The 25,427-nt window shown below is 32.9% G+C and overlaps 1 protein-coding gene across 1 annotated transcript; it reads left to right on the forward strand.

Annotated features, from left to right (window-relative positions):
• The first annotated feature begins 9,487 nt into the window (after positions 1-9,487).
• LOC113859154 (protein IQ-DOMAIN 31-like) lies at positions 9,488-19,122 on the forward strand. Its single transcript, XM_027491970.1, has 7 exons — positions 9,488-9,556; positions 9,837-9,978; positions 10,556-10,837; positions 16,656-16,844; positions 17,009-17,089; positions 17,639-18,593; positions 19,055-19,122. The coding sequence occupies exons 2-7, from the start codon at positions 9,886-9,888 to the stop codon at positions 19,084-19,086; spliced, it is 1,632 nt and encodes a 543-aa protein (XP_027347771.1). The 5' UTR covers positions 9,488-9,556; positions 9,837-9,885; the 3' UTR covers positions 19,087-19,122.
• Positions 19,123-25,427: the final 6,305 nt, after the last annotated feature.

Consider the following 25,427-nt stretch of genomic DNA (forward strand, 5'->3'; position numbering starts at 1 on the left):
AACATGTGTTCATACACAACTAAATTACAAAGAAAATACTCCAATCAAGTGCAACAAAAATAAAACCAAAACAATATTGTTCATCTTAGCTTGTACTTTATCCAATATGAGCACTCTTCTATTAACATCATTAAGAAAAAAACTTTCTTTGCATTAGTATTAAGAAAATTAGCCATCATTTAGCGAGTTCGATCATCCAAATTTGGGATTTCTTTTATAGTACTCCAAATATGTCCCTTTGCCTCTTTGTATCTTTCTCTTTTCTCCATCAAGTTAGACATTTTTTCAAAATTGACGGCCATAGTCTCAATGTCAACAAATAGATTTTCTAGAACTTTGACTTAACTGTTGTTTCCAACTTAGTTAGAACTCCCTCTATACTTGAACCTACTCTGCTTACGATTAATTGGTTTCTTAGTGGAAACCTCTGAGCCTAAAAGGGGTTGAGGTGGTGAAATGCTTAGGGCGAGATAATGGATGCTGGTAAGGTGGTTCATAGTGATCTAGTGCTATGAATATATCATTGTTAAGATCATATAAAAAGCTTCCTGTCCCAAAATTAACCACTTTCTTCTCCAAAAGTTGTAGTATCAGTATCATCAGGGTCTATTGACATGGAAGTGTGCCCACTAGCAATTCTACCCCAACAACAATCTTCAAATCCTCATAATCAACCATACTTTTTTCTTGAAGATTTTTGTGACTTGGGTGAGACTAGAAAAAAAAATCCATTATTAATATATTGAAAATAATATAATGCACTAAACTTGTAAACTATTAATATATTTAAAAGAATACGAAGTAATCTCACCTTTAAGTACTCTTTGCACTTCATCACTAATGGTGAATGTCTTTGTAATTGAGTCCTACCCAAAGGCAGTGTTATTGTACATAAGTGTTGAGATATTATTATATTGTTTCTTAAACCACTTCATTCGACTCAAGTAATGATTATATGTTTTATGAAATTTAATTTTAGCATTAAGACAAGGAAGGATGACTCTCTCCACATTTAGTTTGCTAATTGACCCATTAACATCACGCAGTCCACTTTTTATAACATCTACTATCAACTGTAACAATTCATCAGAATCCTCCTTGGTTCAAGCTTCATAGTTTTCTTAATTATGGATAAGAATACTTATTAAATTTATATCTCACCTAATAGGTACCTATATAATTAAAAACAATACTATAGCCTCATAAAGAACTTAACTGCTATATATATATATATATATATATATATATATAGAGAGAGAGAGAGAGAGAAAGTATACATTATTATTTCTATATTTTAGATATTTAAACATCCATAGAGATCATGATATCAATTTCAGCTTTCAGCTTTCCCTTTTCTTGACGCATCATAAAAAAATTATTACTTAAAAGTTAAAATTTCAAGCGTTTTCTGTGTTATATCTCTGAGGAATAAACTCAATTAAATAGAGTAAAATAGAACAAGTTAATGGCACTGTCATTTATGTTTTCACCAAATAGGGGAATGGAATGGGAACAGTGGTACAGTATTATATATGAGCAGTAGTTCAATATTATTAGCCGAAAAAAAAATGGGGACGAGAGAAGCATAGAAAAAAAAAAGATGAAAAACTCACATGAAAATTTCTTGAAGCACTTGAAAAGTCACTTCAAACAATCCTCTAAAATCTGATGTGTTTGGATAAGATTGTTTTATGAATTTGATATTTATAGATACTACTAAAAAGTCTTTCAAAATCCTTCTAATACAATAATCCTTTAAAATCCTTGTCTTTTTTTTAATACTAATAAATTGTTTTTAAGTTGTAAAAAGTCTCAAATGAATACCAATGGATTTTAATGGACTCTTTAAAAAATTTTGAAAATCTAGATTGAATACTACTAGATTATTTTTAAGTGACATAAAATCTTGATTAAATACCAACCGACTTTTTATTTAAAAAAGTCTTTTAAGATCCTATGAAAATCTAAACTAATACATCCCCCTAAAATTTTGGAACTAGTTGTTTGGACGATTTGGGATAGGATTTTTTATAGTAATTTGTAGTGAGTTTGAATTGGTTTAAGGGAAGGAACAATAGAGAAGTAAAGATGAATAAGAAACAAGAGCCAAATTAAGTTAAGTTAAGGTTCTTCATTTTCTTAGAAAATGAATTGAATGGTTATGTTACTAGGTAAACGGAGAAAATTCAGATCCCCTCAAGTTACTATAAGCATCATAAATTTTACCTTAATTATATTAATAATAAAAAAGATTGCTTTTATAAACTTTGTTTTTTTTTTTATTACTTTTATAAACTTTGTTAATATCTGTAATGGGTTCTGTCAATTCAATTACTACCAGCAGAATATAAAGTCGTAGAAAGCATATAAAAGAAGAATTCCTCTGGTTAATTTATATTCAATGGTAATGATCAGCCCTGCAGTGAGGAATTACACCAGAAAAGCAAGAAAGTGCAGTACAAAATTTAGGAAATCACAAATAAAAGAAGGAAAGATAAGTCAAAGACAAATAAAGATAGAGAGCAAAGAGGTTCACCCAAAATCTACCTACCCCCTCAAACTCTTCGCCCACACATATATTATTATTAATTGTCCCTAAACCGCAAGGGAACCCGATTTACACGTTTGCTATACTTAACCGTATTATTCTGCCCACTATCCTCCACCATAACATTACCCTCCCCTTTAATCTGGACCTTGTCCACAAGGTCAACCGAAGTAGTCAACGACAACGGAATGATATTAGGAGTAGGATCACCACGACAAGGCTTCAACAGCGAGATATGGAAGACAGGGTGGATTTTGGCATAAGAAGGGAGCTCGAGATGATAAACAATAGCACCAATACGAGATAAGACTTTAAAGGGACCAAAATAACGCATCCCCAATTTTTGTTGGCGTTGTAAACGAACCGAATGTTGACAATACGGCTGGAGCTTGACAAAGACAAAATCACCCACATTAAATTGAAGTTCAATACGGTGGCGATCAGTGTAAAGTTTCATACGATTTTGTGCTTTGAGAAGGTTGCCTTTAAGTTCTGAAAGTAACAAATCACGCTGCTGGAGTTGAGTTTGAATATCTGGAGGAGTACCATCATGAACAGACAAGGGGACGATGCTGGGAGGGTCGCGACTGTACAGTACTTTGAAAGGTGTCATACCAATTGAAGTGTGAAAAGCCGTATTGTGCCAGAACTCAGCCCAAGGCAAATAAGAAACCCATTTATAGGGGTAATCTGAGACAAAATAATGCAAATACATCTCAAGGAATTTGTACAAAGATTCTAATTGGCCATCTGTCTGTGGATGGTACGCAGAGCTCATTTTAAGGGATGTACCTTGAAGCTTAAAGAGGTGTTGCCAAAAAAAGCTAGTGAACACCTTGTCCCTATCGGATATAATGGAGCTTGGAAAGTCATGCAATTTGACCATAATAGATAGAAAAATAGCAGCCACCTAAACCGCAATGAAATTAGAATGCAAAGAGGCAAAGTGAGCATATTTGGATAGACGATTGACCATCACAAAGATAACAGTGTAACCCTGAGATGTGGGCAACCCGGTGATAAAATCCTTTGTAATATCTTCCCAAACTTGGGACAGAACAGGTAAAGGACTAAGCAATCCAGCTGGAGAGGTTTGAACATGTTTTGCGTGCTGGCATACTTGACAAGTTCGCACAAAATGTCAAAATGCATTTGATCCCAATAGAAGTGACCGGCAACACGAGAAAAAGTGCGTAAGAACCTAGCATGGCCACCCAGTCTCGATGAATGAAATTCATGTAAAATGAGGTGGACAAGCGAACAGTCTGCAGATGGAATGACGACGCGGTTCTTGTAAAATAGCAAACCATCCTGCATAGAGTATTGCGAAAATGGCAAAGGATCTGACAAAAATTTTAAAATCAGTTGCTGCAAATTAGATGATAGAGCGACAGTGGCACAAATTTTATCAAGGAGTGACGATCGCGGGATGGACAATGCCATCAAGAAAGAACGAGATAAAGCATCAGCGGCTGCATTTGTGGGTCTGGGTTTGTATTCAATAGAATAAGAATACCCTAGAAGTTTAGGTAACCAGGCTTCTTGCTCCAGTGTCTGGATAGTCTGTTCCTATAAATGCTGCAAACTATGCTGATCCGTATGGATAATGAAGTGGTGACCCAATAGGTAGTGCCAGAACTTAGCAACAACTTCAGTAATCGCATAAAGTTCCCGAACATAAGTCGACTATTTCTGCATATGAGAAAAGAGCTTCTTAGAGAAGTAAGCAATTATATGTCCTTCTTGCGCCAACACCGCACCTATTCCCTGTCCCGAGGCATCCGTTTCCAAGACAAATGGCTTGGAAAAATCAGGAAGAGCAAGTATATGTGCCTCCAACAAAGCAGCCTTAAGGGAATCAAAAGTTGTTTGTGCACTCGAAGACCAAGCAAAGCGGTCCTTTTGCAGCAAATCTGTCAATGGTCTGGCAATCTTAGCATACTGCTGAATAAAGCAGCGGTAATAACCCGACAAGCCCAAAAAAGCACGTAACTAAGTAACCGTAGTTGGAGCAGGCCAATCACGCACTGCACTCAGTTTGGAGGGATCCATTTCAACACCATGTTGAGACACAAGGTGACCTAAATAATCCACCCGAGTTTGTCCGAAAGAACACTTAGAGAGCTTAGCATAAAACTGATGTTGCTGCAGACAATGCAGGACCATTGATAAGTGTTCCAAGTGAAGGGGCCAAGTGGGACTATAGATGAGAATGTCATCGAAGAAAACGAGAACAAATTTACACAAGAAAGGCCGGAAGAGATCATTCATAACTGTTTGGAAAGTGGCCGGAGCATTGGTGAGGCCAAATGGCATTACAAGCTATTCATACAAACCATTATGAGTGTGAATAGCAATTTTGTGGCGATCTTCAGGACAAACTAGAATTTGATGGTACCAGGATCGAAGATCCAATTTTGAGAAGAACACAGAACCGCGCAACTCATCCAAAAGTTCATCAACCGTGGGAATTGGAAAGGAGTCTTTGACCGTAACTGCATTCAAAGCCCGATAGTTGGTACAAAATCTCCAAGAACCATCATGTTTCTTGACCAATAAAACTGGGGCAGAGAAAGGAGAAGTACTGGGTGCAATCGTCCCCTGAAGAAGCATCTCATTAATCATGCGTTCAATCTCTGCCTTTTGTGCAAATGGGTAACGATACGGTTTGACTTTAACTGGAGTGACCCCATCCTGAAGAGGAATTGCATGATCCTGAGGATGGGCAAAGGCAAACCTTTGGGCAAGTGGAATACGGTAGCAAACTGGTGCAGGACAGATAAAAAATTAGGAGGCAAGTTCGGAGGAAAAGGATTCTCATCCGTAACTTGTTGTTCAGGAGAGTCACAGTGCAAAAGATACAATTCTAAAATCTGAGCAGAAGAATGATAGTGCTGCAAATGATTGAAATGAGCATATTGAGGCATCGAGGAAGTGTCCCTCTGTAAGGTTACAAACTCACCACCAGAGAAAATTTTAATGCAGCTATTACTATAATTCTCAATATGAGGACCCAGAGTGGCCAACCAAGAAGCACCAATGACAACTTCAGAGCTACTTACCGCCAAGACATAATGGGAATAGTAATAGTATGATCTAAAATTGAAATAGATAAAGCAGGGATATAACCCTCAGTTTGCAGAAAAGACCCATCACCTACCTGACCTTCAGGTGAGGCAAAGGTTGCACCGAAAGACGTAATAATGCACCAAGCGCGGCTGAATGAAACTGTTAGAACTACCTCCATCAAGTAGTACACGGACAGGCTTACCAAAAATTGTGCCCTGAAAATAAATGGTTGCACTGCTAGGAGAACCCCGAAAAGCATTCAAAGAAAGATGGTGAAGGGCGGCCTCAGAATCTGGGGAATCGTTGGGAGGCTGTGGCAGGGGCAGATCCTCCTCAAGCTCAAAAAGTAAATACCGTTTATTTGGACACCGGTGATTCCAAGTATATTTTTCATCGCATGTAAAATAGAGTCCCTTTTCCCGATGTAATTTTTGTTTGGATGTGACGGCTTGACAGGCAGCGTAGGTAAAAGTGGTGGTAAAATAGAAGGAGGAGGCGTTGATGAAGAGAAGGCCTCCTTAGTAGATGAAGAAGGAGCCGGGTTTGGGTTGGATCGTACAAAAGGAGTTTTTGGGGTCAGAACCGAAAAGCCCACAATATCTTGTTCATCAAACAAATGGGCTAGAGCAACTGCCTTAAGCAAATCTAAAGGTCCCTAGGCGACGACCTTTGGCCGAATCGGGTCCTTCAACCCACTGAGGAAACAATCAAGTAATGCTTCATCGGTGAGTCCTTCACTACGGTTAGCGAGAAGCATGAATTCATTGTAGTAATCGGAGATGGAAGAAGTCTGAGCCAATTTAAAAAGCTTGGGACGAGCACTGTCAAACGGCGAAGGACCAAACTGCGATTCAATGGTAGTGGCCAAAGCAGCCCATGACGGCAATTGATTTGCTCGTTGGAGCATTTGGAACCATGGAATAACCAAACCTTGAAAATGAACTGAAGTGATCGTTAAACGATCTGTGTGCGAAGTGTTATAATAGGCAAAATATTGCTCTGCGCGAAAAAGCCAATCAAGAGGGTCGGTATCGTCAAATTTTAGAAAATCTAACTTCACATGCCGCATCTGCAAAGGAGGAACCAGAGATGAAGGTTTGGGTTCAGCCTCAGAGTTCGTCGCTCCATTCGATGGATCAGAAGAAAATGATGAAAGATTAAGCGTGAGTTGTTCCAATGTTTGTTGTATTCCGGTCAGTTGCGATTCAAACCGAGACATTCTGAGACCCAAATCGACGCCTTTACGATCTTGCGCCTCAATCGCATCAAATGCCTTTTTCATGTCAGTTTGTAACTCCTTGAGTCTAGTGTTTTCTGCCATTGGAGTGAATGAAAGCACCAAATTGTAATGGGTTCCGTCAATTCAATTCCTACTAGCAGAGTATAAAGTCGTAGAAAACATATAAAAGAAGAATTGTGCTGGTTAATTTATATTCAATGGTAATGATCAGCCCTGCAGTGAGGAATTACACCAGAAAAGCAAGAAAGCGCAGTACAAAATTTAAGAAATCACAAATAAAAGAAGGAAAGACAAGTCAAAGACAAACAGAGAGAGAGAGTAAAGAGGTTCACCTAAAATCTACCTACCCCCTCAAACTCTTCGCCCATTACATATATTATTATTAATTGTCCCTAAACCGCAAGGGAACCCGAGCTACACGTTTGCTATACTTAACTGCATTATTCTGCCCACTATCCTCCACTATAACAATATCATGGTATATTACCTATATTATTTAATCATCATTAGATAAATTCATTAGGATGTGGATACAATAAGAACTTGAAACTATGGTCTTACTTACGCACCACTTTAAAAAAAATAAAATTCTATGAATATAATTTTAAAAATGATTTATAAATAAATTTTCAAAATTTAAATTATAGAATGTATTAATTTTTGAAAATTAGATTTAAAAAATTATAAATTATTGTAGAAAATTTCAGAATGTATTGATTTTCTAAAACGGAAGCGCGAAAAACATTCGCTAAAACTATCATTTTACTTGCTAACAGTTAATTGAGAGATCATTTTTTTTGTTAACATGAAATGGTTATTTATCTAAAAATTTAAAATGCTGATCGAAACTTTTTGGGTAAGGAATCAAAATAAAAATATTTTATTAGAAAGTGTAATAATGTACTTTTATTTTTTTAATGCATTTTAATAATAGAAAAACCTATTTAACTAGTACCGTTATTATAATAAAATTTATTGATTTATCTACATTTTTACATTACTAATTAGTAAGACTAAAAAATAAATATTATCATAGATTTTATTAATATTTAAAATGAAAATTATAAAATAAAATAAAATCACATATAAATTAAAAAATTATAAAATTTATAAATGTAATTAAAGTTACATTTTATATGTATTAGTTTTACAACCCGTACAATCTCCATCGATATAAAGCCATCTTCTCTAAGCAAGCTCATCTAATTAACCTCTCTCCCCTGTAAAAAGTAGTGAAAAGGAATAAAATAAAGAAAAAAATAACAAATTAACTTTTTAAAAATAATTTAAAATGTTTAGTTAGGAACCCACATATTAGAAAAGGTTAAAATGATTCGTAATGAAAAAAAAAAGAACCAAAATATATTGTGGAAATTATTTTTTTGTGTAATTTTTAGAAATAAAATTATTTATTTTAATTTTTAAAATACGTTTATTGAAAAACTGCTATAATATATATATATATATATATATATATATATAAGAATATTTTTTAATTTATTTAAAACTGAAACAGTTGAAAACTAGCAGCAATTTCACTTGCAACTGGCAATGGCTTTCTTTAAACGAGTAAGAAAATGTTGATTAATATTGCATTCAGTATGGCAATATGACAAAACAGATGTCAGTTTTAAAACATTAAATTAGATGGATTTGAATTATCACAAAATAATAATATAAAGAATATATACTAACATAAAATTTTACCACCGTTTTTGCCATATCATTAATTATTAAATTATATTTTATATTTATTAAAAAATTATTATTTTAAAAATAAATGTGAAGTGTAATCTAATAATATAAATTAATATTTTTATACTATTAATATATTTAAGTTATATTCTTAAAAAGATAGATAAACAATAGAAATAAAAAATATAGCTTTTTGTTTAAAATATAGATAAAATAAATAAATGTGAATTGATTTTGTTGAAAGCGTAAGACACGAAATTTTGATAATGTATGAAAGAAAAAGGGTCAACTCTGGCAATTTTTTTAATGTATATTATTAGTATATTTTAGTTAAAAAATTAAAATTATAGATAAATATTAAATAGTAGAGATTAAAAGAAAATAGTTTTTTTTTTCATATTAAAAACATAAAGGTTGTGAATGTATTTTGGTGAGAAGACACGATACCTCGGGGGAGGTATCTTGCAGTTGCAGCCAGTTAGCAACACTGTCTCCTCATTCCATAGTACACTGTCACTTCTGCCACTTCCTTAATGACAGCCACGTTTTTCTCTTCCCTTTCAAAGATGTAAATCTCTTCTAACTCTATGTTTATCTTTCTCTCTCTATCTATGTTCATGCATTCATTCCACCCTTTCATCACTTGTTTGTTAGTCGCTACACTCTCTTCACCAACTGTTTTCAGGTGGCGCTTCTTTCCCTTCCCTGCTGTTGTTGGCGTCAAATGTTTGAATTTTTTCCCATTTTGTTGTTCTTTTATAGGAAAGTGTGCACTGTGAAAATGACTCTTGTTTGGCTCTGTTTTGAACTTGAACCATTTCTGCTCCTCTTTGACTTCTACTTCTTGTCCTTATTATTAGATATTAGGCAATGTAGCTTCATTTTTGTTTTTTTTTCTTCCTTTTTTAAATCCCCTTTTGGTGTTTTCCTGATTTAAGTTGAACTTGGAGATAAAAATATGTTTGCTCATTTGTGAGAAGAAAACGCAGTGTCCTGGTTTTGATGTAGTTACTGATTTTTTTTATTCTGTGTTTATGATTCTGGTTCTTCGTCTTTACATTGTCTAATTAAATGGGTAGAGGAAGAACTAAGAATATATCAGAAGAAATGACTTTAAGTGATCTTGCTCTAAATGGTTTGACTGAAAATTTGATTTTTCATTGAGTACAATGATGTTTAAAGATCCATGTAGCAGATCCCACTAGTGGGATTGAACCTTTTTAAAGAATTTAACGTTTTATCGTTCGTAATTAATTGAGTTGATGATATGTATGATTCTTGCAGGTTTTGATGTTTGAATTCTGTGGAGTCTAGAGCATCGATATTTGCGGCGATGGGAAGACAAAGTCCTGGAAAATGGATCAGAAACTTATTTCTCGGGAAGAAATCATCGAAGTCTAAGTCATCCAAAGAGAAAGATATCTATGTAAGTTATTTTGGCTTTTGTGATTGGCATCAATTTGTGTTCATTATTCATTATACTCAAGGTTTATGTCATAAAATAAAGTATTAAGAACAGAATCTATAACCGGTGAAAGTTTACCCGCTGCATTAAAGTGCATATTTTGTTATTTAGGCCCTGTTTATATAAACTTCTTGATAAGTACTTGTAAGAGTAAAAACTTAAATAATAATATGAATCAAACTCCTTTCATAAGTTAAAATCAACTTATATTTCTCTATCTATTTATATTTCTCTATCTATTTTAAAATTTATTCCCCTTTAACTTCTCTAAAACTATAAGAGATAAGTTAAACTCATGAGAAAAGTTTTATTTATTTTATATATTATTTTTCTTCTCTTATAAAGACTTATTCATAAGCTCACCCAAATTGGACCTAAATTCACATTGATCAGACTCATACATAATGCTCAAAGTGCAAAAAAAGAGAAATTCTGAAATACATGTAAGTTAACTGTTCTGTTGTTTATAGGCTGTAACTGTAAGCACTAGACTTTTTAACATGCAAGTTGTAATTGTGATTTCAATTCTGGTGCAAAGAAACCTTCAAGTAAGAAGGATGTTATGGTGGTATCTTCCGAGGCATCAATTTCTCATCCAACTGTTATATCACCTCCATCATTTGGAATTAGTGCTACTAAAGAAGTGTTATCCACAAAGGAAGTAGTTAGCATATCATCAAATGAAAGGGTAATTCTTTCAATTGGAGACAAACAAGCCAATGCACCAGCTCTTGTTAATTTTGGTTCTGGCGACCATCATGAGAAAATCAGGCAAACAGAAGCAGCTATAACAGTTCAGGCTGCTGTTAGAGGCTGTCTGGTATTCACCTCTTATATTTATATCCCCTTTTGTGATTTTTGTTTTTTGTACAGATTATTAGTGAAACCCTTTTATTCCAGTAACATGTTGTGACTACTTTCTTCTGTCCCAAGTCTTTGGTGGTTGATCATTATTTGTCTGTCTATGCTGAACTTGAGGAACCTATTATCTGATAGTTCTTGAAGTACATGTTCTTGATATGTGAAGATGAGTTCTTCATAACAACCTACAGTCATCCATGATTTTTTAAATAAATTAAAATTCTAGGAGTATGTTTGAATTAATTTGTTCTGTTTGTTGTTCTTTAACTTGTTTATAGAAGTTAAGAATATACCATCAACTTGGTTTGCATCTTCTTGAAGGCCTTTAATATGACATGATGTGCTATATTCTCTTTTAAAACTTTCAAACTCATAATTAGCACAAAGACATGTATATCGTGATTATAAAACACAGTTGACTTCCTGCTTGTGATCTGATTGCACAAAATTGAATATACTAGAAATTTTAAATTTTTATAATTTGTTCTAGCATATACCAGCCACATCATATCCCATATTCTTGAGGATTTCCTCTATTTCTGTATCTATATTCAGTTGTAACAGTTTAGCTGTCTTAGGTACAAAGAATCTAGTAAAATGTAATCAATCTTAATTTTTTTAAATCTTAAGATGTGAAGCAAAATTTAATCTTGCTTTCTGTATGATACTTGCTATACTAGCTAATACATATTAGTTATTTCAAAAGATCTTCAAGGCATACCATGTGGTAGAAATATTGATAGACACCAACACAACTGTTGCCATTTCAATAAATTCTCAGTTGAAAATGTTAGGAAATCAAAGTTAAATACACCTCAAGTGTGAAACAACTTAATGGATATAAATGGAAGCGTACTCAAAATAATTGTGAGGAATGACTGAATAATCTCTCTATCAAATAATAACTTACACACAAGAGATTTTGCTCGCTCTTGCTATAATATTAGTATTCTAGAGCACTATAAAGTATACCTAAAATCCTTAGTGTTTAAGCCCAAATTTACACTCATAACTTTTCTCTCTCTAATGAAACAGTCAAGTAATGCTTTTGTTTTCTATACTCCTTCACATTGTTTTTTCAAAACATAAAAAATGTTTTTATTTATAGGAACTGGAAATTCATTTTCTGCTACACATGAATTTTAGGAAACCCATAGAAATAAACTCCATGAATTCCTCCTCCTTCTGCCTAATCAAGCCACATGCATATTAGTTCTCCACCTTGACTTGTATTTGACTCTTTAGTATGAGTCGTTGACTTCTGCAAATGTTGATTAAGTTTGAACAATGTTTGAACTTATCAACTGGAAATGATTTCGTCATCATATCGGCAAGAAGATATTTAGCCGTAACTATTTTCTTGATTACAACTATGTTGTCACTTACACTTTCTTTGATAAAATGAAGTCTGACATCAATGTGCTTCATCCTTTCATTATAAACTGGATTCCTAGCTAGATGAACAACACTTTGACTATCACAATGTATGATAGACACCTGCTTGCTCAACTCAAAACTATCCAAAAGACCATGCACCCATATGCTCTCCTTAATAGCCTCAATTAATTCCATATACTTAGCTTCAATAGTTGATAGTGCCATTGTGTTTGCAATGTCACCTTTCATCTAATAGTATATCCAAAGACTATAAAGATAAAACCTGTTAATGATCTTCTCTTATCCAAATCACTAGCATAGTCAGAATCTACATAGCCCATAACTCCTTTGGTTTATTGACCATCAATCACCAAACAAACATAAGTGACACCTCTTAAGTACTGCATGATCTATTTCATAGCTTCCTAGTGTACCTTCCCTAGTTTGCTCGGAAACTTGCTTATTACATTTACAACATGTGAAAAATCTGATCTAACGAATACCATGACATACATGAGACTGCCAACTGCACTGGAATAAGGCATGAGACATATTCTCCACCTCTTTCTCAATTCTCGAACACTTGGCTAATGATAACTTGTAGTGTGTAGTCAAAGGAGTATTGACTGCCTTAGATCGATCCATATTGAAACATTATAACACCTTTATTATGTACTTTTGTTGCAACAATCAAAACCTGTCATGACGTCTCTCCCTATGAATATCTATGCTAAGAATCTTCTCTATTGTGCCCAAGTCTTTCATCTCAAATTTAATTCTCAACTAAACTTTAAGCATGCTAATTTCAGCTTTTTTACTTGCAACAATTAGCATATCATCTACGTATAACAATAGATAAATCCTATAACCATTTGGAAGCTCCTTAGAATATATGCAATTACATATTGGTTTCTATTGTATCTATCACCAATCATAAATGCATCAAACATCTTTACATGGTCATACAGGTAGATCTGCTCCTCCAACTTATCATGCAAAAATGCCATCTTCATATCAAGTTTTTCTAGTTCTAAATCCAATATATTTACAATAGTTAAGAAAATCTTGATAGAACTATGTTTTACCACAGGAGAGAATACTTCATGAAAATCAATACCCTTCTTCTGAGTATAACCTTTTGCTACCAGTCTGCATTGAACCATGGAAGTTCAATGCTTGAGATTCCTTCTATTCTTTTAAAGATCCATTTGCACCTAACAATTTGTTTCCCTTTAGGAAGTTTCACTAGCTCCCATGTCTTTTTGTTTTTTTTTTTTCAATCTCCTCATTCATTGGTATTAGCTATTCCTTTGACTAGTTACTGTCTCAATCATGATGATAGGTAGATGGTTAATCTCCCATTGCACCATTTGTCATAGCAAAACCGAATGCTATAGGATCTATATCCAACGAGTCTAGTGTACAAGTAACATAATTCAAATATTTTTGAGGTCTTAGAATTTGTCATCTTGTCCTACCAGTAGAATATTGTATGGTTCTTCTCTAGTTTCTTTACTAGTATCCCTTATGTCAGATTGCATCTTCTTCTTGTTCCAACTTTCTAACGTCAATTTTTAGCTTCATGTGTTTCTCAACATCATGATTTGTTTCTGCCTAATCTCTGTCAAATTCTTCTTTTTGATTTATCATTGTCCTTTCATCAAACAGAACATCTCCATTGATAATGATCTTGGGTGAACATGACTTCTCTATACACCATAGTTTATAGCCTTTCATCCCTCATGCAAACTCTAGAAATATACACCTTGTCCTTGGCTCAAGTTTACCATCACTCACATAAGCAGGACAACAAAATATTTTCAAATTAGAATAGTTTACAGGTCAACCGAACCTTACCTCTCTTGAAAAATCTTCAGATTAATTGCAGTTGATGGAGATTTATTTATCAGATACTCAGCTGTATTGGTTGCCTTATCCCAAAATGATTTGGGAAGTACAGTGTTGATCTGCATGCAAAATGTACGCTCTAGAAGTGTTCTATTCATGCGTTCTGCAATACTGTTTTACTGTGGTGTTTTAGGTATAGTATAGTGCCTCACTATACCTACAATTTTACAAAACCCCTCATTTTTTGCTACAAAATTCTCTGCTATTGTCAGTTCTTAGTCTCTTAGATTGATTGCCCAGTTTGTTTCTCAATCATGACCTTTATTGCTTAAATTTGATGAACACTTCATCTTTATGTTTCAAGAAATAAACCTAAACCTTCTTGGAATAATCATTTATGTAAGTAAGAAAATAATGAGCTTCACCCAATAAGTTAACAGGAGCTGGACTCCAAACATTCAAGTGGATATACTCTAGTATCCCCTTGCTATTGTGTTTGCATGACTGAACTTTACTCGTTTATACTTTCCAAATACACAATTTCTTCAAAAACAATTTACAATTCTTCAAACCTTTTGGCAATCCTTTATCAGCAAGTATCTTCATTCCCTTCTCACTCATATGACCAAGTCTCGGGTGCAACAGTTGTGTGACATCATCTAATCTTTCAGAGGATAAAGCAACAGTAGTTTCAAAAAGTTGTGCTTCCCAGCAGTATATAGATCTCTCCTTGTAGTTTTTCTTTTATCACCATCATTGTACTTTTAGTTACCTTCAAGAAACCATCTTCTCTAACAAACTTATACCCTCAGTTGTCTAGGGCACTTATTGAGACTAGGTTCCTCCTAAGATTGATACAAGTCATGCTTGAAATGTTCTTTCAATACCTTCATCCAATCTAATTTGCACCACTCCTTCACTTACAACTCCAATAATTCTATTGTCTCATAATCTAACCTTTCCTTCTCTCTTTTCATATGAGGCGAAAAAATATCTATTAGAGGTCATATGAAATGATGCACTAGAATCCAAGATCTATTCGTTCCCAAGTCACTAGTGGTAACTATCAAGGTAAAGTCAACATCACTTTCTTCAAATCTTTTAACTGTTATATTGGCATAATTTCCTAATTTTGTTCTTTCAGGATAATTTCTTCGAATGTGTCCTATATAGTGACAATGAAAACACTTTAAGGACTTCTAACTTTTAGATTTGGATCTATTTTTGCTTTACTTCTTGATCTTCTTTCTTGGCTATTCCATCTCAAAAAACAATCCATCTATAGGATTATCAACACCGGATCTTGATGTTAATTTTTGCTGCTCCTTAATCGTTATGGTATCACAGAAATTATCATAAAACGAAGGTAATGAAGTCAATAAGATCATAGCCTACTCAATATCTTCAACTGTTATTCTAGCAGCTTGCACATTGGTGATCATTTGATTGAAGTTGTCAATATGGTTTTTAATTAATTTTTCTCCAAAAAACTTGAACATATACAACCTCATTCTTTGGTAGAGTTGATTTGACAAGATCTTAACAAAATATTTTTCTTCTAATGCCTTCCATAACAAATTTGCCGTCTTCTCTTCTATAACCTCTTGCAACACATTATCTGCTAGGTTTAGTTGAATTGTACTCTATGCTTTGGCCATTATCTCATCCTTTTTATTAGAAGACAATGTTTCCAATAACTTGTCAATGCCTTCTAATGCTTTTGTCAAACTTGTTGCATGTTGCTGGTCTAGCACTGCCTGCAGCTTCAGCTTCTATAAGTTGAAGTCATTGGATTTGTCAAATTTCTTCACTTCAAATTTTGGTATTGACATTTTGAATTAAGTGTTGTAATACCACTTGTTAGGAAATCAGAGTTAACTATACCCCAAGTATGTGAACAACTTAATGGATGTGAGTGGAAGCCTACTGAAAATAATTGTGAGGATTGACTAATAATTCTCTCTAGCAAATAATAACTTAAATACAAGAGATTCTAGTCAGACTTTCTCTTACTACAATAGTAGTATTATAGAGCACTATATAGTATACCCAAAATCTCTAGTGTTTAAACTCAAAATTATACTCAGAATTTTCTCTCATTAATGAAATACTCAAGGAATGCTTTTATTTTCTACACTCCTTCACATTGTTTTTTCAAAACATAAAAAATGCTTTTATTTATAGGAACTGGGAACTCATTTTTTGCCTCACAAGAATTTTAGGAAACACATAGAAATAGGCTCCATGTATTCCTCCCATGACTTTTACCAAATCAAGCCACATGCATATCAAAAAATTCAGTTATTTCGTTTGTAGCCATGTCTATTGAGCATGTTATGAATGCATTATTATGTGGAAATCTTCATTAATATATCTGATCAAGCAATTACTATATTCTTTCTTTCATAATTTATAACTATCACTGCAAATTTTGAAAGTGCTGATTCCTCATCAAGAAGTTTGGGAATGTGAGTGTTTGAGTTTGTGCATGGATGCATATGCGTGTGTGGTTAATTAATGCTTAATGTGATTCCTGCATGACTCAATTGAAGGCACGTACAACATTTCAAACACTCAAATGTATCATACCACTGCAAGCTCATATTCGCGGCCAGTTGGTTCGAAGACAAGCTGTTTCTGCTTTATATTGTGTGAATGCAATTGTTAAATTTCAAGCATTGGCTCGTGGTTACAAGGTTAGGCACTCTGGTATTGGGCTTGCAGTTCAGAAAATTTGTAAGGTAAAAGTTCTTTAACTAATTCAGTTAATGCAATCATCTGTGGTTTATTCTACCTAATTTTCTGGTTAGACATGTTAGGTTTGTCATTTAATCAATATCAAAAGCTGAATATCGTCAGTTACATTCTGTGCCTGAACTAACTGCTTCAATATCATTTTTGTCAGGTTGCTATACGTCCAAATTCTATTGGAGCAGTTACATCCACACAGGCAGCAAAACTGTCTGCTAATATCTTTGTTAACGAGGTAGGAAGTACTTGTTTACTGTCTAATATACAGAGTGTAACATTGTTCTTGTATTGTATTTATTTTAAATGTCTGAAGTATAGCTTATTTCGGCTCACTAAAAGTTTAAAACTGGAATTAAAATATTATTATTATCAACTGATATTTTTGCTGCCCATGAAGGTTTATCGGAAGAGATGGTTCTCTTGCTACTAATATAAAGATGTTGTTTTAGTTTTCTGTATTAGTATGTTTTACCTAAAACAAGGATAAAATAGGTTCATTTATAGGTAAATTACTAAACTTATGCACTCCTTTACTGTTGTGATTTATGAGTATTTAATTCATTCATTGTAAGTTGAACATTTTTGGTGCCTGATTTGATTGTAAGTTGATAACTTAAATCACTAAACTTGCTTTCTTATTGATATGATTTATGTATATGACTTGCATAACAAGGGTTGGAAATGAAGGATGCTTGTCTTTTTCTTCTTGTTTTGAAAGTTATGATTTCCTTTATAATATATTTTGTTTTAGATAATAACTTGTATTATGCATTATCCCTTTCAGCTGCTGGCTTCATCAACCTCTGCAGTTCTTGTGTATCTCAAATTTATTCCTGGAGAACCTAACTTGTCCAGGGCGTGGCTTGATCGCTGGACGAAATCACACTTTTGGGCTCCTCATCCAGAATTGAAAAAGCCTGACTCAATGTCCGATAAGAAGAATGGCACTTGTCAAACAATTGAAACTAATGAGGGACAAGTCAAAAGAAATGCCAGGAAAGCATCTGCAGTGAGGGTTGGTAATGATTCAGCTTCAGATTCTAACAAAAATAACCGGCATCCAAGAAAGGATTCAAAACTCCCATTGCATTCAGCTAAGGAACATCCACAAAAGGAACAAGAGAAAAAGAGTTTTAAAAAAGCTCAAATTCAAAATGCTTTCGATAAATCTGAGGTTTCTAATAATGAGAACAGTACAAACATGACAAGAAAAGATTCAGATCATACAGTCAATGATATCCCAGAGAAATCATCAGAGAAGATGAATGATTTGACAGTTTCAAGGTCAAAACAGTTTGATCATACAGACAATGAGTCATGTAAAGATAATAATGTTCTCTTGCAGCCAATCTTAATGAATGTTGAAGATGGAGGAGTCATTGAAGACTTGAATATTGGTGACAGTTGTATGAGTAATGTAAGTTTTAAGAATTGCCAGAGAAGAGCTTCCCTGCCTGCTAATTTTATGGATCATGAAAATCTGTTACATAACACTCCAAGACTTCCCAGTTACATGGCTCCCACTGAATCTACAAAAGCTAAGCTAAGAGGACAAGGCTCCCCGCGGTTCGCCACCGATTTCGCAGACAAAAATAGTATAACCCGGCGACTTTCACTTTCATCTTCGCTTAATGGCAAGCTTGGTTCATTTTCTCCACGATCAGATCGATTGGCAGCCTTGAGCAGCAAAGGAATGATAAGGAGTGATAGATCTCTATCATCTTCAAGGGATGGTACTGGTAAGAATTTTGGATTTTGCATCCTTTTCTTTTTGCTTTTCATGTATTGATGGTTTGAATTTTTTATTTATTTATAACTTTTCTATTTGTGAATTTGTAACAAGTGCTTTGGGAAATACAAATACAAAGAGTTGCATAGACATACATTAATCTACACAAAAACATATGCCCAATCACACTTGGTTTTGTCATGCATGCTTGTTTTAAATGGATAAGTTTCATTTATAATGAGTAATAGAATGCCTGTTTTGATTTCCCACTTGACAGTGCTTCATTTTCTATCTATGCATTTGAGATGAGTCTCATGTATTTGAATTTTGAAATAAAAATTTGTTTTTTCTTATTATTTTCATTTTTTAAGTAGCTGAATGATGTGACTCCACACAATAGTAATGCACTCTGCATGAAGCAATTTATTATTCACATTCATGACTGTGTAACGTGGATATTATCAATTTCAGATAAGTTGATCCAACCTCAGTGGAGAAGGTGATGGTACATAATCTTTCAGAGATCAAAGATGCTGCACGAGGTAAAAACTCGGTGAAATATTTGGTGACTTAGATTAAAGTCTTTTGCCTTTCTGCACTCATCATTGTTATTTGTGATCAGAAATATTGATTGAAAGATATATGGTGTAATCAGAGTCTGATATATCATTTTCTTTTACTTATGGCAGTGCCAGTGTGTTGCTGGGTATAATGTAATATTTTCATATTTTAAGAAAAATTTTCGTATCAATCTTGTAATCTGTAATGTCACATGTTGCGTGTCAAAATGATGTAAGTAGTGTTCCGACATCAGTGATAGCGGCAGATTTCGATATCTGAAGCACTGAAACATGGAGTTGCCACGTCAAAAAAATAAAATAAAAATATAATATTTTTATTTTTTTTATTTTAAAAATTATATAATATTATCATTGTAAATTAAAATAAAAGTGATAATATGTGTATTATAATAGTTTGTTAACGATTTTCTTTATTTTTTTCTATGACATTTAAAAGTTTTTACACAAGAATTAAGAAAATAATTCATATTTTAAATTTTATAAAATGTTATACATATATTTGTATTGTATCTTTCATTTATTATATTCATTAGTATCTCACTTATTTATTATATTTATTAATTGTTCTATCAATGAACAATGAAAAAATAAAATAATTAAAGTGTAAAAGAAAAAGAGGAAGAGAGTAATTTTCCATTTTTTAAAAACCAAGGATAAGTGTGTCTCTTACACTTTGTGTGTTAAAGATGGAAAATAATTTGATAAAAGGGTGAGTCCTCAAAATTTTCACTAAAATAAACATTTGAGATATTTTTGTATTTACAAAATTAACCTTTTAATTCTTTAAGGAACAATTATGTTTATGAACAAGTTTTTTTTTGTTTTTGTTTTTGTTTATTGTATAATTCTAGCCAATATGACCGTTGGGAAATAAGGATATTCTATTTTAATATTATTTGTCTTTAGCATGTCTCTTAAGGAAGATTCTCTATTTGTTTTTTTGTCACGTGTTAAAAATTTTAACATAGAGCATTGAAAGTTTTTTCACAATATTTTTAATTTTCTATTGAAAAGCTATCACATGTAAGTGAATGGATAGTTTAAAGTTTAGGATAGCTGAGATTTTAAATTTCTAAGATACGGTAATATCAGTATAAATTATATTTCTTCTTTAAATTGGTTAAATTGGCCTTAGCCCTTAAACCCTAAATTCCGTTTCTAATCATGAGCTTATGGGATGACTCGTAAACACGTGTATTATTAGTTATGACGATTTTCATAATATTTTTTTTTAGAATATAAAAATAGTATTTTTGCAATAGTCATTCCAGTTCTTTTGCCTTGTCTTTATTTTTTGGCGCATTTTTTTATTTTATTTCTTCTATTTGGGACAATCTACCCAATTTCTCAAAAATAGTTCACAAATTTTTGTTCTTATGATTACTTCATTCTTGTATAAGTTTAGCTACAGGTGGAGTGGTAATTCTATTTCTAGGTGAAGTGGTACAACTCAACAAGAGCAAAGTAATGTCCATAACAACTGCAATTGGAACAATTAATATGCAACCTTCATACTCTAATCAAAACAAACTCTTTCATAATGACATCTTTTCGTAGTTGTGAAGGCAGTGAAGTTTTAGTATCTATGAGTTTATCTCCAAAAGACACAAGATTAAAAGGAGTAGAAGAGAGAGTATTTGTTCCCCTTAAGTTTAGCAACTCAAAAGATTTAGTGTTATCAAGAAATCTTGATTTTGCCTTAGCACCCATGAGTTCATTCTTAAAGGATACATAAGCAAGAAGAATAGGAGGGATAACACTTTTCCCCTACCCGGCTTGATAGGGTAAGGGTCATCAAGAGTCTTAATTTTTTGCAAAGAAAACAAACTCCATTGTTTTCTTTTAGACAAATTTGCTGTTACTAAATTTTTTTTTTTTAGACAATTTTATTCTATATTTTTGCTCTTGTTTTGTAATTGATTTAATAACCAAATTTATATTTAATATTTTCTTATTAAAATAACAGTTACTACACTGGTGGATGAATTAGTTTTAGCATTTTTAGGTCTGAATTTATGGCTAAATGTTTCTGTTGTTATTATGACCAAATTATCACTAAATTTATTTATTTATTTTTATAATTATTATCGGTAACAAAATCACTTGCAAGTTTTAACCCATTATAAATAATTCTAAATTTAGTTGTTAATCAATTTTTTTTTAGTATTAATTTTTTTAATCTCAACCTTTAATGTAAACTTTAGGCTTTTTAAAAAATTATTGTTATTAAAAAATTAATATTAATTCAATTTTATTTTTAAAGTGATAAATATTTTTTGATAAAAATGTATCACTTTTAGCTGCTTATTTTAATTGTAAAGTCTAAAGTTAATAATTTTTATTTTTATTAATTAAATTTGTTAAAGAAAAAAAATTTCAATTTACTATATACGGAAATGATTAATATTTATAATAAAACAAAAAATAGATTTAACAAAATTCTACTATACAAGACTGTCAAAATAATAATTTTTTTATTATTAAACATTGATAAATTCACATTTTACTAACATTTTAATTTAATTTTTAATAGTTATTACGTAGTTAAGTTGATTAGTAAAGCTGAAAATCACATAAAAAATGTTTTAATGTTCAAAGTTTTTTAAATAGTTTAGTATTTTAAATTTGATTCTAATCTTAATATAATTCTGCTGGTTAGATTGTATTTATGCAGAAAATATGAAATGGAAGCTATGAGGTTGAGAATCAAATGAAGAAATAGATGAAAGTGGAGGAATTGGACTTAAAGAAGTGAAAAATCAAGTGATGAAGTCAGAAAGTTATCACTCTGGGTGCACAAAATGACAACTCTCAACCAGATTCAACAAAATAAAGTGAAAGTATTTACTCTAAGTGTTCAAAGTGAACACTTTAGAGCTTTAATCCAGAAGAAGAGGTGAAAGTGTACACTTTAAATGCTTAAAGTGAACACTCTAGAAGTGTAAATTCAAGAGAAATTTGTGCGTAAACACTTTAAGTGTTCAAAGTGAACACTTTAGAAGCAAAAATGCAAGAGAAGCATATGTGTTAACACTTCAAGCACCCAAAGTTAACATGTGCAGGCTTAAATTCCAAGAGAAACATGCGCGTTAACATTTCAAGCATTCAAAGTTAATACACGCATTATAGATAGCTGGACGTTGACATTTTCAGCACATGAAGTATTCAGTTCAGAGAGGTTTTGGTTAGAGGAAGGTTGCGCGTTAACACTTCAAACGTCCAAAGTGTTAACGCCCATGATAAAATGATGAGAAACCACTTTAAGTGTTCACTCTAAGCATTTAAGTGTTCACCTCAGCTTAGGAAGATTCCAAAAGACATTCTATGTGTACATTTTAACCATTTGAAGTGTACACATCAGAAAGGACCAAAAAAAATTATAAATACATGTATAGTTTAGGAATTGAGGATCTTTTGCCATTTTTACTTTTCATTTCATTTTCTCATCCTGAGAGAGTCAAAGAGAGAGATTGGGGACGAACACCAAGCTTCACATTTTGAGAAATCAGATTGAAGATTGTATTGAAGATGTTTCTCTACCCATCTCCTTCTTCTTTTTCTTTCTCTTCTCATGTTGTAATGGCTTTCTAAACTTTTGTAGTTAGGGATTTATGGATCTGAAATGAAAGTATTGATTTAATTTTAGATCTGAACTTTGAGTATTTGATTGGATTGAGTAGTTAATTCTTTTAATAATGTAGTTTTGGATGGAAATTCAATTAACTAGTCAAAAGAAGCTTTACTAATGGAAGTTGGCTTTGTTCCTCATATCTGAATTAATTACCAAGATTAGTGATTTCTTAGGGATAAGTCATCTTAATCTTGCGATCTTATGATTTCTAATTCCTAATGCAACACTTTATTGAATTACACCTAAGGGATTAAGGTGATTGAGTTGAAGGTTAGGGTCATTGAGTTAAGGAATTAACTTTTGACTAATAATTTGTAAAACTGATTGTCAACCAAATCAAATACTTAACTTTTTAAAACATGATTAAGTTAATATTGAAATTTTGTTGATGCTATTTCCTAACTCTAATTCATTCATATATCTTGTCTCAATACAATTTTTGTTGTTCTGTTTTACTTCAAGTTTACATATTTCTATACTTGTTATTTCTAATTTGTACATAATATAAACTCTCTAGTCAATTGTATGGCTCAACTAAATGTTGATTTGTGAAGTGATAATTGAGAAAACTAATATCTAAGGACAATACTTAGGACTCAACTTTGATTCCAAAAATTTTATAATTTGCTACAATTATACTAGTACACTTGCTAGTAAGATTACTTTAGTGCACACACTGTGAAAGTAACAAACATCAATATTTTACTAAGGACAAATTTAGAATACAAGGGATACTCTAACTCGTTATAATTTTAAAAGGAATCAATAATACATGTCAAAGGATCATTAATCCAATTTACAATTGATCTTTTGAAAGGCCCTGCTGTAAGCAATTTCCAAGATATATATTTCAAGTATTTGACTCAAGCTTTGATGTTTTCACATAATTATTTTTCATAAATTTAGATCGAACCTGTAATTGGAGTTGAAATCATGCTTTTTCCTCCTCACTTTACGAAGTGTAATCCTAACATTAATTCTTTCTTGCACTATTGTCTCAATAACAACATTGAATTAAGGGAAATCTAGTCCTTAACTCAATACATGATTATTCTTATCTGACCCATGAGAAAGCCCAATAATTAGGTCATCAGATTCTCCAATAAACTTTTTTAATGCCACATCCTTACCTTTGGTTGGTCCCTTATTAATAACACTCAGTTGTCATAATCTTTCTTTAGCTCTCATGTCCCACCAATTCCCTTCCTCATAAATTTCGACCAACAAAGGCCCACCTTGGTTAATTTCCTTTTCAAATGCATTCTCATCCAATCACACATCTACATTATTATTGAAAATCAAGTCATTATTGATACTCACTTTATAATTTGAATTCTCTCTCATTTGCGTATCTGCTATGTTATCTATGAAATTTGATTTTGTACTTTCAAACTGCTCTTAATATTGTGCAATGTCTAATAAGGAATCACGTAAATTTTGTCCCTGATAATCCACCTCCTATTCCCCTTCCTTCGTGCTCTCTACACCATCTTTGGTCGCTATTTTTTTTTTTTTGCACTTCTTGCCGTTAAATCACAGCTCTTCTCACCATCATTTGAACTTTCATTCTCCAAAGCGTCCAAATCTAATGAAGCATCATCATAACTCTCCGACGATGAAGTATTTAAATCATGATACCACCACCCTCCTTGAAAGAATTCTCCTTCATGTTCTTTGACCATTCGGATTGAGAATACAATATCATTAACATGAATCTTTATATTCATTAATCAGTGCATGTGTTTGAGTCTGTAGGTGAACTCTTGCAAAATTCATGTCTTTGGGAAGTCGTATCATTGTCCATGTACACAAAATCTTTTAGCGGTGACACCATCTTCCAAAAGAATGCCTTTGACCAAGCATGATAATGCATGTTGTACAAACGAACCTAGGTTCCCCTATTAACAGCCACCATGCGAGGATGCCACCAATCAATGGTATAAAATAACTTAGATAAACCATCTTTATGCCTAACTATAACTTCCCCTAGATCTTCTGAACTCTCTCATTCCAACAGAACCATATCATCACACATGGTAATAGCCTTGACATTCAGTATAGATTCCCGTAAAAGGAAGTAAGCCACACTATTGAGCTCTTATGGCCAGTGTAACCTTCTCACCACCACCTTGTAACACCTCTCAACCATATCCTAATCAACATGTAGCTTGTTGTGACACCACTGTTTTTTCTTAGGTACCCACACTACATTCTTGTTTGTCCCTCCAACAACACATTTTCCCTTCACCATATCTGCAAAGCTTTGCCCACCAACACTACCTTTCCATTCCACCTTGGTCTCAACGTCGGTCGATGGTTTTTAACACATTCTCATGCAAAACATCCTAAGTTTGTCTCGTGATTTCCTGTTTATTGCCAGCTTTGCTATGTCTAGACACATTCAATGTCATCCGCATGTTGCCATCACCCCTCCTTGTCCTTCAATCTCAACACTGCTTAAGATCTCTACAATTCACCCCACTCTAGTTCCCTTCTAATTCCCCTGCATCCAAATATCTCCGAAAAGGGATTCCTCCTTCCTTCCTCCCTTCAAAATAACAAAACCATACTTCCATCATTTGATTTTATACTAGAAAGAAAACATTTTTTTTTATTTATCCATCATTTTAAA

The sequence above is a fragment of the Abrus precatorius genome, unplaced genomic scaffold (assembly GCF_003935025.1).
Source record: "Abrus precatorius isolate BTA unplaced genomic scaffold, Abrus_2018 Scaffold2, whole genome shotgun sequence".
Lineage (NCBI taxonomy): Eukaryota > Viridiplantae > Streptophyta > Magnoliopsida > Fabales > Fabaceae > Abrus > Abrus precatorius.